Raw genomic sequence first — 19,155 nt, 5'->3', positions numbered from 1 at the left:
TAAATTACACAACCCTGTAGTTGGCAGTATACACATTTCATATAAAGACATTTACATGGTTTATAGGATTTACCTAGGTTAGGGGTTCCTTTTTCTGTAAAGGGTCAGAGTGTGAATAGATCAGGGTTTGTGAGCCATATAGTCTGTGTCTCAAATACTACGCTCTGCTGGTGTAGCGTGCAAAAGCTAAAGGAGTGGGATGGCTGTGTTCCAATAAAATTTAATTCAAAGAGTTTGAATTATTTGTAACTGTAGCATGTCACAAAATTGCACCTGTTTTCCCCTCACAGGTCATACAACAGGCAGCACGCCAGATCAAGACCACAAGCCATCCCAATGAAGTCACCCTGAGGGCAGAGGAATATGAACAACTGTGCTTTGGATATCCCTGAAGCAGACACCACAAGCTAGACATTTTGTGAAGGTCTGTTTATCACACTATCAACTAAAGTACACATTAATTTTAATGAATTATTTTAGTATATATTTATGCAGCATTAATGAAAAACATTCAATTACTACATTACATAACCTTTCTAATCAATTTTTTAGTAAATTAATGCTGCTTGGTTTTATCTGCAACACAATACAGGGTAATGTTCAGTATTTCCAGTCACACAAACCTGTTTGAGAAAGGGAAATGACCCATTATAGTATGAGGCAGGACTGAAATCAGTTTTCCCATAGCAGGTACTGTCTTCTTTTAGTTCTGTGACACAGAAGATGGCTTGATCACAGTAAAATCTGACTATCCAACTTCCCAGCAATTAAGTGTTTCTTTCTAAAGTCCAGTGATTCTCCCTTAATGACCCTCAAGCCTCCAGCATGAACTGTTTGTATCAGGTTTTTCCCTATTTACGACACATCACAGTAGAGTCCTGACCCCCCGACTGCTGGGTTCATTGACTCAGCCTTTAATTTTCATGCTCTGACTCAAGTAGCACAAATAAATTCATATATATGTAAAACCCATGCCATCATTTCACAGTATGTTTCAAGCTCAAGATGTCTCCAGTAATTTAATACTCAGTCAAAAACAACCTGCTGCATTTTGCTTCCCACTCTAATTTTATTCCAGTATTTAAATTTTAGCACCTTATTTGGGTTTTTTAAAAGCAAAGCTTCCTACAAGCCTAGTAAATGCTCAAGCATAGGTTTCATTACTTTTCCTATTTTGCAAAATGTAGCATTTAACTGAATCTCTCCAATTTTATATCAAATGATGAAACCAGCTAAACTGAACCCAGCCCCTACTAGCATGTTAATATATGAGATTTTGTACAAAAAGTCTGCCATGTCCATCCTGTTGCAGAAATAACCACCAATCCTGGGACCACCATTTGTTGCAAGACTCTCAAACAGTACCTAATTTATTACTTGTAGTGGATGTGTAAACTACCCTGGTCTTTCTACACACCCACACCCTGCATCCCCTAATAGCAAAATTTGTCTCTCTTATCTGTTGTATGTTCACATTCAGAACAAGCCAATGCCAAAAAGGAGCGAGATAGCAAACTTGTTTTAACTTTTTATTAAAACGCTTAAGATACAGATTGACTCTCTTTTGTAAATGACTATTTTACTTTTCCTGAAATAGGACATATACGCACTCTGATAAAACAGAATGAAAAGTCTCAATTCACGGGAGTTCCTGTACAAAGCTCTGATCCTAACTGTTAGGAGACAAGCTCCTCACAGCAGCTTCTTTCCTCTATTTTATTATAGGAACTGTGTTTTCTGTGGGGGAAGAAACAGACAGGTGCCACTTGATTTTTCAATCCCAACTCTTTCTCCGGTGGCCAAAATAAACCACTTTCACAAAGAGCTGCCCTGTGTAGAATCCATAGTTTTCTAGCTTGCTAAAAATTGACTAGGGACAAAAAGAAAAAAAACGATAATAATAAGAAAACTAACACTGAAGCAATCACACCTCTCTTATCTCTGGATAGAGAAGTATGGGTTACCTTTAGCCAAAGGAAATCAAAAGTATGCAATTTAACTACCTAGTTCATTCACCATTAGCTAGATTTGTTCACTTAAGGCTTTAACCCCTTTCCAAACCAGCTATGCTTGCTAATAAATGAAAGACTTGTTCTTCCCAGCTTTATGCTTCATTGAGCCTCTGCATTTGGTACCAAGCTGTGAAAAAGTATGCTTTCCCAACAGGTCAGTACTAAAGACTAACGATGCGACATCCAACTAAAGAAAAATATTCTCACCCCAGGAATGTGTTATCCACACTTTCCATGCTCTCACATTAAAAGCAAGAATCCACTGAATTTAGTTCAGTCCTCTGCAAATAAGCCTCAACATCACAATTTTCAGTTCTGAGAAAAATACCTCTAATTTTTCATTAAAGAAGATATATTTCCATATGAAGACCATCTCTTATCCCTTCATCCTTTACTACAAGGGTAAAACATTGGTTAAGATCATGAAAATCCAATTTCACATGTGGCATTAGGAAAATGGAATGCCATAAAAATAACCCTCATCACACCGCTGGGGACGCTGAGACTTTTATACCAGGTGCTAACTGACAAGTGATGCTGGCTCAAAAGGAACAGCTCAACACACAGTTCTTGGATTAGAATTTCCCCAGGTTATTTCTGGCCTGGAGAAAGACAATTTCATAACAATTCCCACCCCCCCACCCCCAAAATCTGGAAAAGTTACAGATGATAACCTTTAACACCAAAAAAAACCTGATAACCAATACAAAAAACAGAGTTCATGAAGAGTCCGATAAAGAAACCAAACTCTGCAAGTGGAGTAAATCTTTCCTAGATTCAAACAAATGCTACAATATCAGATGTCGAAGTTCTCAACTCACAGAATTAAGAGTCCTTAAGCTGTTATCTGCATCCTGTGTGACTCTCCTATTGAGAAAAAAAATGTCCTCTAGAATTTGCAAAAATGACTGAGATACACCTGCAGTGTCTGACAACATGGGAGATGTTCTCAAATTTTTCATGAGGTGAAAGTCACTTTTTACAACTGAAAAAGGTGCTACAGAAAGAAATGAAATTTTAAAACTGCATAAAAGCAAAGACTGGCTGAAATTGGTAACTTATTGAGTAAAGACAGTAACAATAACCCACACTAGAACTAACTCCTCCGCAGTGACCCATCTACTACCCATGCTGGGATGAGACATGACCGGAGCCAACCACAGTGGAAACCAGCCTCAGCTGAGAGGCTGGGGTTCTGCTCTTTCCGAGTGCTCTGTGCACAGGGGGGTGCCACCTACCAAAGGCAGCCAGGGAGACGGGGAGCCCCTCTCACCAGCCTGCTGCTCACTTAACTGAGCTCTGGACTCCAACGTGTATCTGTGCATTAATTTTATGAAATGTCTAAATGCCATTCACTAGATTAAAAAAAAAAAAGAAAACTCTGGACCAAGTATATTGTGAACTTAAAAAAGTTATGAGGAGGGTCACCAATTACATTAACAACACTTTCTTTAAAAAATAGAATCACTTTCTTTTGAAATCAACCACAGTGGTGAGACGTGTTTTTCTTTCCAGGTGGCCCGTGATGGCACACAGCTCTACTCGACAAATCCTGCCACCTCCAAGTCCCGGGGTGCTGAGCTGCACCAGCACGTGGGGCAGCAGAACCTCCCAACAGTGTGGAGAAGAGCACATGTCACCACTGGGCGATGAGAGAGCAGACAGACTCTTGGCTTCTCAACGCCAGACACGGTCGGAGAGCTTTCCTTGTTCTATTAGAAAAGTTCATGAGGAAGCTGTGAATAGGATCAGTCCAGAGAAGTAAAACTCTTTTATTTTCACTGTCCAAACATCAGTCAATATACTGGGAGAGCCAGCGGAAGCCCTCGCCGTATCCTTGCCTCTTGAGCACACTGCACATGAACACTTCCATGGGGCGGGCATTCAGCTCCTTCAGGGTCACATTCCCCTAGGGGAGGCAAAACCAAGATGTTAGCATTCCATGTGGAAAAGCTTGCAAGGGTGATGACAAAAATCACTTTCTCCATCCGTCAGAAGCAAATCTGAGCCAGAACTAATTACAGAAGTGTGGTCAAGGCCACTGGGGTTCGTGCTTTCAGTAGAGTCCTACTCCCAGATTCTCTCACTGTGAAGCACCTTTGCTTTGAACACACCAACCGGTTCGTCTGGAAAACTATGGCAGCAAACCAAGAAAAGCATGTTCTCTTATGGACAAAAAAAGTCCAGGATTTCTTAGAAATAAGCACATTCTTATTTATACAAGCATTCAGAAATATATATGAATGACAGTTTATGTCAAGAAAATTAAAAATTCATGTGTGTGTAAAATGGAAAACTAAGTTAATGAAAAGAAGTATTTCTAGAAAGAACTATATAACCAAAAAGAGGCAAGACTAAGGAACCATGCAAGAAAGTCAGGAATTTATAGATTCCAGAAAAGGAAATTTTTAAAAATTAAATATACCAAACCTTATGCTGCAAAGACCAGGATTCCTATAAACTAGAGCTTATCTGGACTTTTCTCTCACAAGCATACTTTCCTGCAACAGGATTCTACTGATGTGGAAGATGTGGGTTCTATTCCTGGTTTTATCACTGACTTGCTGTGTAGACCAGAACCAATCACTCTTAGCTTCCTCATCTCCAAATAGGGTAACAGTCCTACCTCTCTCAGCAGGGAGCACAGCGAATAACCCAGTACTCTGATTTCAATGCTTAGAAAATGATATAAACGAGCACTTTTCATAACCTAAAATTTCCAGTCCAAAAAAATTTCTAGCTAAAGACTCTTTCAAATACCTGAGGAAAACTCTCATTAGAGAACAGTGGAAGAAAGAACATGCTCCAGTCTTCACAGTCTACAAATCACCTCTACTAAAACAAATGTTAAGCCCAGTTACTTTTAAAAGACAAGTAAAATCTAGATTGTAAAACATGAATGTTTCAAAAGCTGTGAGTTGCCTTTATAATGTATCTGCTGAAGATTTTTTCTCTTACCTTTCCTGTGGTCTGTCCATAAAGCCCAAATATCTCACGGAGTTTTTCTTCACTGATTGCATCTGTTCTGTCAATTTTGTTACCCAAGATAAGGATTGGCACATTGGATATTGTCTCATCTGTCATTAAAGCCTAAAGCCAAGATTTAAAAAAAGAGCTGGGTGAGGAATCTATAAAAATTTACCCAAAGCGTCAAAACAATTATAATGTAAAGTTGTGTCTATTTGTAAAGCAGCAGAACCTTAACTCTGAGCTAAATCACTCAACCACAGACCATCCGCAGCTCTCCACTGAGCATTGTCCAGAAAGAACAAAGCTCTGGCTACAGAGCCTCAAAGATGAGTAAAGGAATCCCCAAGTATTCACTAGATGCCCCCATGTGCTATCCCCAACAATGACAGGAAGACAAAAGAAAGTAAGACACATCCCTGGCTCGAGAAATCCTCACTCTATGCTCTCATCTCTCAATAAAGCAAGGCAAGTGGATGATTAACTGTCACAATGAATAGGAAGAGAATACAAATACTAAAAGACATTCAGGAAAATAAAACAGTGATGTGGACTTAAGCAAAGTCTTAACAAAGATGTGGAAACTAAACTGGACTCTGAAGGATGGGCAGGGTTTGGATAAGTACAACCCAAAGAATGAAGAAGATAAGCAATGGCTTTACAGTAGGAAGAGTTCATAAAGCCATATGGACTATCACTTGGCTGGATTAAAGCATGTATGATGACGTGTCTTGACAGAGTAAATGAGTTGGGATGGTATGACAAATATTATGGTACCAGTCTGAGAAGTTAGCTGCAATAGACCCTAAATCCAGGAATTATTAGATAGAATCTACACTTCCAGTACAATGAATTCTCAAATAGTATCTATCTGTGGTGCTCAGGTAAGGGATGATGATCTAGCCTAAGATAGCAACACATACTGAATGTGCAGCAAGCATTCCAGAGAAAGTGAAGAGACTGATGTCTAAATGATAAGACAGACAACACAGGAGTCAAAGTTGGCAAAGATTTCAAGCCTGGGAATCTATTTCACTGACAGGAAGAGCTAGGAAAGGAGGGAAGAATTAAAAGGATAAAGGGAAACCCACTGTGAACATCTCAAGTACCAAGAAATGTTAGACAAAATCAGAGTAAGGATGTCATTCATTCATTAAATAGTAACAAAGTGCATATTATATGCCCAAGGCTTTACTAGATATGGGGGTTTCACAAAGAAATAAGACAAGATCCCTACATCTAAGTTCCAGTGGGAGAGACCTAAGAAAATCAGTAAAAAACAACAGATGCTGGTAAGATGGAGAGTCTAACAGTCTGAGAGGTCAGAGAAGGCTTCTCAGAAACAGTCATACCTGAATTCTGGGATCTCTTAAAGGACATTTAGAAATTTACGAGCAAAAGGGGGTAAGGGTCAGATGAGAAAACCAGGCAGAGACAGTTACTTCTGAATATTCAAGGGAGGGCAAGTTGTTATCTATGTTTGGAATGTAGTTCAAGGTAGGCAATAGAAAAGCTGGAGAAACAAACAGAAGAAAGATTATGAAAGAACTTATGTGCTATGCAAAAGAGCTGTAGATTTTATCCCCAGAATATTAAGGAGGACAAAGACAAGTAGTATGTGGCAGGGTGTTGTTGAAATCTATAGTAATTCACTGCATGTCCAGGAACAGGATGTGGAAGACGAATCGTTCCATTCTGGGAGTACAGAATTGGTAGGCAGAGTTTCTAATAAGTAGCACTATGTATGAGGTTGGAGCTCAAGAAAGATTTAAATAACAGAAACCCATTTGGGGGTCACTGGCATGATGGGTTGCAGATGAAACAATGGGAGAAGCCTGGACCAGCCTGGGAAAAAGTACAGACCCTGGGGAGCACCAAGATTTAAGGGCTAAGCAGGGGAACAAGTGCTTGTGCCAAGAGTCAGAGAAGTATCAGCCAGAGAGAACACCAAAACCAAGAATGTACAGGGGCGTTTACACAGAGAGAGAATGACAAGTGCCAAGGGGTCAAGTAAGGGAAGGATTGTAAGACTACAGCTTCAGATTCAACAAACATACTTATACCAGAAAGAGGTTCAAATTGCCAGGAACAAGAATGCAGAGAGTTATAAATCAAAGAGAAAGAAGAGGCACAGAGTGACACAGTATGGATTACAAAGGCAACGCTACAGAAATTATCAAGACAAGAAAAATGCAATGTTGAAAAAGGAAAAAAATCTGACATGAATCCTAGTTAGTATCAAACAATGCATGTGATCAAAACTAAAGACAGAACAGCCTGTTAAGGTCTGGGAAGTCACTCAGTGACAAACGTTGGGCAGGTACAACCTGAGAACACAGATTCAAAAACACAAAGAACTCTAATATCTCCTTTAAGGTTTCACTATGCCAACACATCATAAAGAGTGAACATACGTGATGCATGAAAGGGAAAGACATTAATTATGCTGGGAAAATGGCATTAACTGAGGAAATGTCCTGAGCAAACCGCACATAGAATCAACCTATGATAAATTTAAGCAAAGTTTATTTACTTGTGTTCAAGCCAAGTTTCCTCAGAACATTGAAAAATGTTTTTGATTTTAAAACACTTTCTTCCTGTAGCTACGACTTTTACCAAATGTTAACTGGAATGATTAAGTATTGGCAGTACTAAGTTGCATTTCTTAAAAGAAACAGAGGCCAAGAAAAGAAAAAGAAAATATAAACATACATTAAGCTCAACTTTGGATTCCATAAGTCGGGGATGATCTGCACAGTCCACCAGAAAGACAATCCCATTAATTGCTGGGAGGTAATTTTTCCAAACCCGACGTGCTAAAAGACAAAGTTTGCAGTTGCATCAATTTAAAAACATATATGCTGAATATGAATAACCTAATGGTCTATGAAGTAAGTAAATTCTGGCCAGGTTTCAATAGCATTAAACTCTGTACAGATTCTCCAAGTCCTAGCCAGTATTAAATCAGAACAGAGGACAAATAAACTGATGGTCCGTGAACTGAATCTGATTTATTCAAATACTAAAATCAGGGTTTTCTGCCTGATTTTCTGAAAAAGTACAACATCTGGCAATCCCATGCCTATCAGTCCACATATACTGGGTGGGTAATAATCAGTTGGAACTGAGTGGTGGCTGCCCCTTTACATGCGGCCTCAGTTCTTCAGTCTGTCAAAGTTTCCACTGCCTCCTACTGTCTCACTCCCAATTTCACTCACTTAAATGACCTACCTCACCCCAGAGCCATTTTAGTTTGCAACTTCTGAGTTAGAGTATCAGGATGCAAATTATTTACCCATATAACTCTAGTCCCAAGTTAGTTCCTAACTAACCAATTTGTAAGTGTACTGACACTTTCATCCACTCAGCCCACAGGGAGACTGGGCTTGCCAGGTGGTTGACGTTTCCAGGCCGGTTACCTCAGTCTCCTCATTTAACCCAGTGTGCCTTATAAATTTCAATTTTTGGTTTATAACATGATGTGACAATGATCTGGGAAGCAATGCTTTAACTGTATTATAATTTCTAAGCCATTCATTTCTATGGGATGATTAAGGAAGCATTTCTACATCAAACACTTAAGCGGTTACCTCTGAGAGTGGGACTGGGAAGGAGAAGTTGGGGGAATTTCACTTTTACCTTTCAGATTTGTAAATTCACTGTATACTGAATTTGCTACATTAAGCCTGGACTACTTTTATAAGTTAAATTTTTAAGTTATACCAAAAAAAAAAAAAACCTCGGTATATAGAGCATCTCAGTAATGTGTGTAAAATGTAGCAAGGTTATTATGGAAAAAATGTTTCTGTTAAGTAAATTTTCCTCAAACAAAACTATGAACAAATCGGGTTATATCCCAATAAATCCATTGTAAGTTGAAAATCTCCTAAGTCAAAACGTATTTGATAAACCTTCCAAATACAGCTTAATCTAGCCTACCTTAAAAGTGCTCAGAACACTTATATCAGCCTATAGTTGGGCAAAATCATCTAACACAAAGCCTATTTTATCATGTGTTGACTCTCTGATGTAATTCATTGAATACTCTATGTTTGTATGAAATATGTATGAAAAAAAGAATGGTGCATGGGCACAGAACGATTTTAAGTGTATCAGTTGTTTACTCTCAGGATCAGGTGGCTGACTGGGAGCTGCCCAGCATGATGAAAGGCTATTTATCATAAAGTCAAAAATCTTAAAGTTAATTCATTGTTAAGTTGGAGACCATCTGTACATAAATGCATTTCCTTTTCTACTCTATCAAAACCTGAAAGCTAAATTTATCACACCAAATAATATACAATTCCCAATTCAGGTATCTAAAAACACCTCCTCCTTCTGCATTCTCCAGATGGTCTCAGTTCAGCTTACAACTATTTTATCTCTGAATTTAAATCTGTAAGTAGTTACAGATACTTCTGAAAGAAGCAGAAAAGATACCATGCACCGTTCTCTACCCAAATGAAAATGATACAAGCTGATTACAGGAAAAAAGGAAACAAGATCACCTGTAGCCCTCCATCCATACACAGCCACTGCTGATGTTTCTGTACGTGCTCTTTCAGTCACTTCTCTGTAGAGGTATTTTATGTACTGATGATCATTTTACACATATGATTTTGTAGGATATAAATATTACATGAATAAGATAAGTGTAATGTTAATAAAATCACTGACGATAAAGTCATGCCAAATGTAAAGTGGGCATCCATCAGATAAAGATGCCCCAAATTCTGCATAAACACCAGATAGGAATCTGGGAACCAAGTGGACATAGGCTGAGTAAGGCACTGAGAACAACAAGGCAGAAGAAAATGTTCCACCAACTGCCCCAAATGGGGAGAATACACAAAGTATCAGTTCAGATCAAAGTGATCACAGATAGTCACTGTACTATTTTTGCAACTCTTGACAAATTTAAAATGACTCATAAATTACAAATAATTTCCTACATACACTCCACTGAATAAATGATAAAAACGAGACATGATTAAATTCAACATGTGATACTGTACTGGATCTTGTTTAAGAGAGGAAAAATGTTTAAAGGAGCTTACCAGAACAAATGACAAAAAAAGGCAGTATACACTATAGAGTAGATAAATAAAATTTTCTGGGTTTGACAATTATTATGATTACGTAAGGGAATATTCATGTTATTAGAAAGCAATTTAAAAGGTATATATGAGACTCTGCTTTGACAAGGGGGAACAAAATGATCCAGAAGCCAACATCACCCTTCCACTGAATCATCTCTTACCTTGCTCATGCCCACCAAGATCAAAAGTTGTAAAAGTCATTCCAGCAATTGTCAGCTCTTCTGATGCTGAAAAATAAAGGAAGGAAATAGACTTCTCCATCCAACAAGGCCAAGCTACCAAAATTATAATCCAATACAAACGTAGAACCTAATGAAGCTTTCACTTTGTAAAGAAAAGGATACAAGGGTGAAAATACTCTTCAATTATATTTTTTTTTTCCTTCAATTATTTAAAAAAGCCAAATCTCTTTTTCTCCAAAGTGTTTGCTACTCCTTAGAAGTCGATATGGGAGATGTGTCCCATGGCAGGACTAGTGAGAACAGATAGTGACAAAGTTCCAGAGGTCTTTAGATTCATGGGTATTTGACTTGAGCATATCCTATAGATAATCTTTTGTCAAGTCTTTTGGGGATTCAGTAAATGAAAGAACTGCATCAATTGGAGATCCATCCTCCAACCCTGACACTGACCCTCAAATACCAAAAGGTCACCAGGTATTTTCAAACCTACTTGGATGTAATGTTGGAACATGCTGGCCCAGTCTGTCATCTTTGAGCATGTGTAGAAGAGTGGTTTTGCCTGCATTGTCCAAACCCAAGAATACAAGTTTTCCAGATTTCTTGTAGAGTCCTAAAAAAGAAAATAATAATAATAATAGCATAATTAGCTCCTATACAACAAAATCTACCTATATTTAAATTGTTTCAGGAAATGCACAGCATTTGAAATGTGTATTTCAAGGAAATGGCTTTACCTAGGAACTGGAGCACACTGCTGAAGCCATTGTAGATCCACTCAAAGATGAAAGACATTATTAATGCTTACTCCCTGTATAAAATAGGAAAGCAGCAAATATTAGCCTTCTGAATGCTGCTACATTTCTGGAGACGTTAACTCTCATTTGCTGGCCCTCATGCATGGTTATAGCTCCATGTTTTGGAGCCTAAAAAAAAACAAAGGATTTTGCACCCTGGAGGGAAGTCTCTGGGGTACTCAGATCTGCATAAACTCCTAATTTTCTATCAGTTTCCAATCTATGATACTCAGAGGACTAGGCGTTAAAGATATACTTTCCTCTTTCACTGTATGACTCACTTCTCCAGGCAGCTGCTCATTCACGTTCCCTAGATACACCACAGCTGTCTACCAGTTAACAAAACTTCTAGGAAATCAGCCTCATCAATAATCTGGATCAAAATGTCACACTGATGTGCTAACTAGAAAACAACAATAAAAGGCATATTAACCTGAATGAAAAGCATATTAACCCATTCTTGTAAACAACTCTAAAAAACAAGGTCACTAAAATCCTACTAGCTGGCACAATTTGCACTGCTCCATTTACCAATTCTATCTCTTCTTAAACAGTATTGTTTAACCTCTTTTATAGATGTGTCTCAAGTTAGAAAAAGATGACAGCACTATGTTGGAGAGCCATGAAGAGATAAGAGAGTCCAATCATAATGTGAATAATTAAGACCCATATTTTACAAATATGGACTTTCTTAAAATAAGAAAATTCATTCAGGACATAGAGGTAGGTTCCTACCCAAGTACATACCTCAATACTGATATTAACATCACTTTTTCTACTGTTTCCCATAAGCCTAGACAAAACAAAGATGACCCAAAGCTACTAAAAGGTGTACATATACTGGGAATAAGCAAGAGGACCTCTAAATGTAACAGAATAGAATCTAGAGCCAATGGTGAGTGTTTAGTTTTCTCAGAGTCAGCATTTCCTGATCACACTGAATTTTTGCTGCAGCACCTCAGATTTGGTGCAGAAAAACGAATGATCCCCCACTTTCACTCCTCTCCAACAGCAAGAACACCTGAACGCAAGGCTTTATACTAGACGTGGCCAACTGCTATCAAATTTCCCGAAGTTTTATTTTTCTTAAAAAAGTAAAGGTTTACTGTAAAAGGGTTAGCTACAAAAACCTACCTATATTCATTTAAAGAATGAGACAGTATATGTTAATTTTCTTTTTCATCCAATTACTGTTTTTGTTTTGGTTTGGTTTCTTTATCAGGCCTGTGGCCTGACCTGTAAACTTTCAGGACTGCTTAGTGCTTATCTTCTATGGCTTACTATACACAGGTGGGTCAAAAGAAGCTTGGGAGTTTGGGTAGGGGTGGAGACTGACAGAAAGGCTTTTATACAAAGATACTAAATAAGGATTTTTTTTTTGCCTTCTTCAGCAACATCAAAATATATTTTGGTAGAAAAACCAAATTTAGTATGTTAAATAATAGTTTTGTCTGGAAATTTAGTCTCTAAGAAGTCCAATGACTTAAATACACTTACAAAGTTCCTGTGCTTAAGTTTCCACTGTTGGTAAGCAAAAGAACAATGTGCCTCTCCTCAGCAATCCTACCAAACCAGTCATCCTTCCTTATTTTCTTTCTCTACCACTTGAAGAAGCACATCTCACTTTAGAAAGCATGTCTCACTAAGGTCACTCCCACTGATTTCAACTTTAAAACCCAACACATATATCCATTTGTACTACACTGGTTTGCAGTCAGTACTTTATAGACATTTTGTAAAGTATTTACCACATCATTATAGAAGTGTTCCCAACTAGATAAATTCTCTGGAGGTGACAGAATGGCAGAAAATTCCATTTTAAGGAATATTTCATAATTAACTGAACTACTTTAACTTTCCAGTTTATTTTCACTTGATATCCCTGTTTGAAAAATCCTATAATTCTTCCCTCCAAAATGAAAGGTGATGTTAAAAAATAATAAAACCCCTTATTTGACCCAAAGAACCTCACAGTAGTGCTACCCAAAGAGGAAACGGCTCTGATGGTGGCTCCATCCTTGAGATCTTAGGCTTTGCACCCTCGAGTGAGTAGTTTTTCAGTTTATAAGGTGCCTGTACATGCATCTCATTTCAGCCTCACACTAACCCTAGGAGGTAGGGATCCCTGGCTTTATTTAACAAGATTAGGGCGCTGATGGTCCCAGATTAGTTAGCTTAACCAAGGGAGCTCAGCTGAAAAGGTAACAATGCCAAGACTCAAACCCTCCTCTTTTAATGCCAAGGTCAAAGCCCTTCCTTTTAATATCACATAAAATTCCAATGCAAATCACAAAACTGCTTTAAAAGAAAATAAAACTTTCTTAAACCACCAATTACACCTATGATAATCCAATGTTTTCATCCTTACAACTCATCACAACTTTTAAACCATAAGTTAAGTAACTAGCACTTTATTTCTTTTCTAGCCTTGATCCACTTTACCACCTTATGGCATCTTATTGCAAATTAGTTTAAGGGCTCTAACTACCAACAAAAGCATTACCAACGTACCTAAAATTTGCAAATTTAAGGACGGATGATTCAAATAAATAAAGAGCACCAGACTGACGATCAGTCAATAAAAAACCTATCCATCACTTATATTGCACATACTCGTTACTCATATATGCTCCGAGCAACTTTAAGACACTATTTCAGACAGATTTGGGATAGCAAGCAGCTGGCTTTTGGCTAGGAAACTCTGCTTAGCTGCAGGGTAAATGTCAAAGGTCAGCCCCACTGCAAAACTCTGTAAAGCCCCGTCACAACTTAAATAGATGTACCGAAATAAAAGAGAAAAGACAAGAACAAGGGAGAATACTAACCGAGATTTTTTTCCCAAGCACTTAAGAGAGGGAAAAAGAGGGAGGCGGAAGAAGAAAACACGGGGTTCAACCCAGGACAGCAGATGATAATACACGGCTGAAGTGGGGGTGGGGAGAGCCCTGGACTAGGAGCCAGGATATCTAGTTCGAACGGTCACACTTGCTATCTATGGGGTCTTGAGCAATTCACTATGCCTCTACAGGCCTTAATCTCTGTATAAAAAGGATAATTATCAAGGACTTCAATCCACCCCACCGAGGGCTGAGAATCATCCCAGACAGGGGATGTGAAGCCGATTCGTAAACCGGGACGCACAGTAAAGACAGGAAAACTGGTATCCTGCCCAACAGCTGCCAAGACCCCCGAGCGAAATGCGGATAGACCCAATACCCGTGAGGCCGGCAGGGAACCGAGCAGACCCGGCCAAGCCGGCCCGTCCCCGCCCAGAACAAGCCCCGCGGCCCCACAGAACCGCCTGCGTGTCACTTCCTCCCCCAATCTCGCCTGCGCCGGCCTCCACTCTAACCCCCCTGCCCGCCACCTTCGCGCCTCCGGCCCCAGCTCCCTCCTTCGCTGAGGCCCCCAGACTCACGGCCCAAGGGGTTCCTCCGGCGGCAGCAGGCGGCTTGGACCCTCCCTCAGAGCACAGAGCCCAGCAACACCCGGGACCGCCAGCTACTCGCCGGATATACGTAACACCCCCTCCCCGGAACTTCCGGGCGCGTGCTCGTCCCCACCCCTTCGTAGCGTCACGGCGCTTGGCCGTCCGGTGCCGCCCTACCAGCGACTGGGGCCGCGGAGGGGCGGGCCTCGGCGTGACGAATCGCTCGGGGGCGGGCTCTGCCTCTCGTAGGGAGCTCGGGATGCGCGAGACGTGGCAGCGCTGCAGCCCAGTGGGTGGGGTGGGGTTCTGGAGTCTCGCAGCGAAACTAGGCGCTCAATCTCGCGGCTGCAGATACGAGTGTGTGTTTTTCTAGACGCTCGGGGAAAGTCAGAAGTGGCGACCAGCGGGTAGGTAGGTTCTCGGAAGGAAGAGTTGACCTGAGAGTCCTCGACCCAAGATGGATTTCCGTAAGCTTCAGCGTTATGTTCGTTTCCTGGGAGAACCTGTTTTCTGGAAGAACAGCTAATATTCATTGAGTACTTATGTTCCAGTTCACTGAAGACTTTGCACGCCTCATCTCATTTGACCCTCGTCACAGCCCTGTGAAGCCGATACTATTGTTATCCCCAGTTTACAAATGAGAGAATCAAAGTTCATAATACTCTGGTAACCAAACCCAGGTTTATAACCTAAGAAGTGGCAAAGCACTTCCAAACCAAAACATTGGTTCCTGTTATACTGTCATTCACCTGCATTTCCCCATTTAATTATAAGGACAGCCCTATGAGATTGGTATTATTGCTCTCATCTTACAGCTAAGAAAATTGAGTCATATGGAAAGATGAGTGATGCTTTTGGATGAGAAGTCACAATATAACGATCTCAATTTTCTGTAAGTAAAATTACAAATTTAACATAATTCTTATAAAAGTGCAAATAGGATTAATTAAACTACCCTGTTTGTTCCTAAAATTCACATGGAAAAATAAACAAGAATAGTCAGAAAACAGTCTCTGAAAAAGAACGTCGAGGGGGATCTAGCACTCAGATATTAAAACATTATCAGTTCAGTTCAGTCGCTCAGTCGTGTCCGACTCTTTGTGACCCCAGGGACTGCAGCATGCCAGGCCTCCCTGTCCATCACCAACTCCTGGAGCCTACTCAAACTCATGTTCATCACATCTGTGATGCCATCCAACCATCTCTTCCTTTGGCATCCCCTTCTCCGCCTTCAATCTTTCCCAGTATCAGGGGCTTTTCCAGTGAGTTACTTCTTCACATCAGATGGCCAAAGTATTGGAGTTTCAGCTTCAGCATCAGTCCTTCCAATGAATATTCAGGACTGACTTCCTTTAGGATGGACTAGTTGGATCTCCTTGCAGTCCAAGGGACTCTCAAGAGTCTTCTACAACACCACAGTTCAAAAGCATCAATTCTGTGCTCAGCTTTCCTTATAGCCTCAACTCTTTATAGTCTCAACTCTCCTGGAATAGAGAAGGTCTTTCTGTTTGTGACTGAAAATCCAGAAGCCATGAAAGATTGATAAATTCAACCACAGAAAAATTAAAATACCTTGTATGGCAAAACAGCAATAATGATGACACCATAAACTCAAAAGACTGATAATAAGTTGAGAAAAAAATACATCATGTTGTTGTTGCTCTTTGTCACCTAATCATGTCTGACTTTTTTGTGACCCCAGGGACTATGGCCTGCCAGGCTCCTCTATCCATGGTATTACCCAGCAAGAATATTGGAGTGGGTTGCCATTTCCTTCTTCAGGGGATCTTCCTCACCCAGGGATCAAACCTTCTTCTCCTGCATTGGCAGGTGGATTCTTTACCACTGAGCCACCAGGAAAGCTGTAGTTACATCATAGGCAAGTGAAAAGTTTATATGAAAAAGATTCATTTAAAAAATAGGTATCATATGATTACCAGGGAAAGAAATGTAAATGGCTCTTAATCATAATAAACTTAAAATATAGGTTACAGAAAATAATAAAAGTTAATAAATTTAAAACTCAATGAGATGCCATCTATTTAACTTATAAGCAAAGTACATCATACGAAATGCTAGGCTGAATGAAGCACAAGCTGGAATCAAGATTGCTGGGAGAAATATCAATAACTTCAGATATGCAGATGACACCACCCTTATGGCAGAAAGTAAAGAGGAACTACAGAACCGCTTGATGAAAGTGAAAGAGGAGAGTGAAAAAGCTGGCTTAAAACTCGACGTCCAAAAGACTAAGAACATGGCATCCAGTCCCATCACTTCATGGCAAATAGATGGGGAAACAATGGAAACAGTGAGAGACTATTTTCTTGGGCTCCAAAATCACTGCAGATGGTGGCTGCAGCCATGAAATAAAAGATGATTGCTCTTTGGGAAAAAAGCTATGACCAACCCAATGTTTTAAAGAGGAGAGACATTACTTTGCCAACAAAGGTCTGTCTAGTCAAAGCTATGGTTTTTCCAGTAGTCATGTATGGATGTGAGAGTTGGACCATAAAGAAAGCTGAGTGCTGAAGAATTGATGCTTTGAACTGTGGTGTTGAAGAAAACTCTTGAGAGTCCCTTGGACTGCAAGGAGATCCAACCAGTCCATCCTAAAGGAAATAAGTCCTGAATATTCATTGGAAGGACTGATGCTAAAGCTGAAGCTCCAATATTTTGGCCAACTGATGCAAAGAAGTGACTCATTGGAAAAGACCCTGATGCTGGGAAAGATTGGAGGCAGGAGGAGAAGGAGATGACAGAGGATGAGATGGTTGGATGGCATCACCGACTCAATGGACATGAGTTTGAACAAGCTCTGGGAGTTGGTGGTAGACAGGGAAACCTGGCGTGCTGCAGTCCATGGGGTCACAAAGAGTCTGACACGACTGAGCAACTGAACTGACTGACTGAGATAACATTTTCACTCAGGTTGGCAAATGTCAGCCTGTTTACTGGTGCAAAGCTATTGTCAATGAAGGCCCTACCAAGATGCCATTTGGAGAGGACCTGAAAGACATCTGGGGGTAAAATGTTCCAGGCTAACAGCAGAACATGTGCAGAGGCCCGAAAGAGGAGTGTGCATGGCAGGTTCCAGGAACAGCTGGGAGGCCAGCATAGCCAGGCAGGGTGTCAAGGGAAACAGTAGCAGGAGATGAGGTGAGAAAAGTGTTGGGCAGACGGTTAAGAATTGGGAAGGTTCTGAGACTGCCTAAAGAGTTAGCCAGGCACACTTCCATGGAAACTGGCAAACATGAGACTCCTGGGGCAGAGACAGGATTTTATTACCTCAACCAAAGCAAGTAGCATGAGCTTCATGTTAATATGTTTTGCACTTGCCCCCAACCAAGTCCTTCGGGGGTGATGCAGAGCAGCCCAGAGTAGGTTTGCATCACAGCTGAAGAACCCAGAGCTTAGGAAACCCCAGTCTTTCATAATAGACTGCAGGCAAACTTGGCTGACTTTTGACCCAGATAGAGATTACACTGGCCAGCAGAGAGACCTATCCCCTGCCCAGATGGAGACTCTCTTCTAAGGCTGTTCTTTATCTAAACATCCTTGGGAAAAAAAGATAGTTGAAATAAAGGCCTCTAATACCTCAGCTGCAAGAAGTACAGAAATATGAGAGATTCATGGAGAGTTGTCTGTCAATAGGGGCAAACCTTTAGAGCCTTGTAGGCCACTGTGAGGATTTAGCTTTTATTGTGAGTGATCTGGAGATGGAAGGTTTTTGTTGAGGAGTTTTATGTAATTCTCCTCCCCATTGTAGTCTTATTCCCATATGTGTGCTCAACATTAGATAGAGAGGAACTCAGAAACTAAAATGGAGACTGAAATGCACCTGTGTTAGTCCGAGTTTTCCAGAGAAGAAGCAATAGGGTACATAGATCTGTATAAGTGGAGACTTATTAAGGAGCAGGCTTGCTTGGTGATGGAAGCCAAGAAGTCCCATGATCTGCAGGCTGAAGAGTCAAAAAAGTTGGTGAAATAATTCAGTCTGAGTGCGAAGGCCTGAGAATCAGGGGGCTGTTGGTGTAAGTCTTGGAGTCTGAAGGCTGTGGAACAAGGAACTCTGATGCCCAAAGGCAGGAAGGTAGATGTTCCAGCTCAAGAAGTGAGAGAGATTTTGCCCTTCCTTTGTGTTTTTGTCCTATTTGAGCCTTCTGCAGATGGATGATGCCCATTGACTGGTGAGGGCACATCTCTTTACTTTGTGTACTGAATCAAATGCTAATTTCTTCCAGAAACACAGACACACCCAGAAATAATGTTTCACCAGTTATCTAGGTATTTTTTAGTCCAGTCAAGTCAACACATAAAAATTAACCACTTACTGAAATTGTCAGCATGGAGGCCATGGATGACCTTGATACATGCAGTTTCAGGGGAGTAACAGGGATGGATGCTGGACTGGAGTGACCTAAGGAGAGGCCAGGAGGGGAAGAAAGGGGGAAGTGACCCTAGACAGTGCCATTTGAAATGTGGCTATGGAGAGGAGAGACCAGGGAGCCAAAAGGGCATGGATTATGAAAATTAGTGACTGCTTCCTGCATTGAGGATGGTAAAAACTGGAAAACCATCTGTGTTAATACATAAAAAGTCATTCAACTGAGAAGAATGTAAATGTTTAGCCTTTTATTAGCCAGAGGAGTTCATATAATGCTAATTAGA

At 40.3% G+C, this 19,155-nt stretch overlaps 1 protein-coding gene across 1 annotated transcript; it reads right to left on the bottom strand.

The window, feature by feature from the left end:
• Positions 1 to 1,516: 1,516 nt before the first annotated feature.
• SAR1A (secretion associated Ras related GTPase 1A) lies at positions 1,517 to 14,621 on the bottom strand. Its single transcript, XM_043476723.1, has 7 exons — positions 14,473 to 14,621; positions 10,995 to 11,068; positions 10,751 to 10,870; positions 10,240 to 10,305; positions 7,692 to 7,795; positions 4,971 to 5,102; positions 1,517 to 3,921 (listed from the first exon to the last, which is right to left on the bottom strand). Exons 2-7 carry the CDS (start codon positions 11,050 to 11,052, stop codon positions 3,805 to 3,807), a joined length of 597 nt encoding a protein of 198 aa, XP_043332658.1. The 5' UTR covers positions 11,053 to 11,068; positions 14,473 to 14,621; the 3' UTR covers positions 1,517 to 3,804.
• Positions 14,622 to 19,155: the final 4,534 nt, after the last annotated feature.

Source organism: Cervus canadensis, chromosome 8, assembly GCF_019320065.1.
Source record: "Cervus canadensis isolate Bull #8, Minnesota chromosome 8, ASM1932006v1, whole genome shotgun sequence".
NCBI classification, from domain to species: domain Eukaryota; kingdom Metazoa; phylum Chordata; class Mammalia; order Artiodactyla; family Cervidae; genus Cervus; species Cervus canadensis.
The sequence above is the reverse complement of the archived record's forward strand: the minus strand, read 5'-3'. Positions and strand labels throughout refer to the sequence as shown.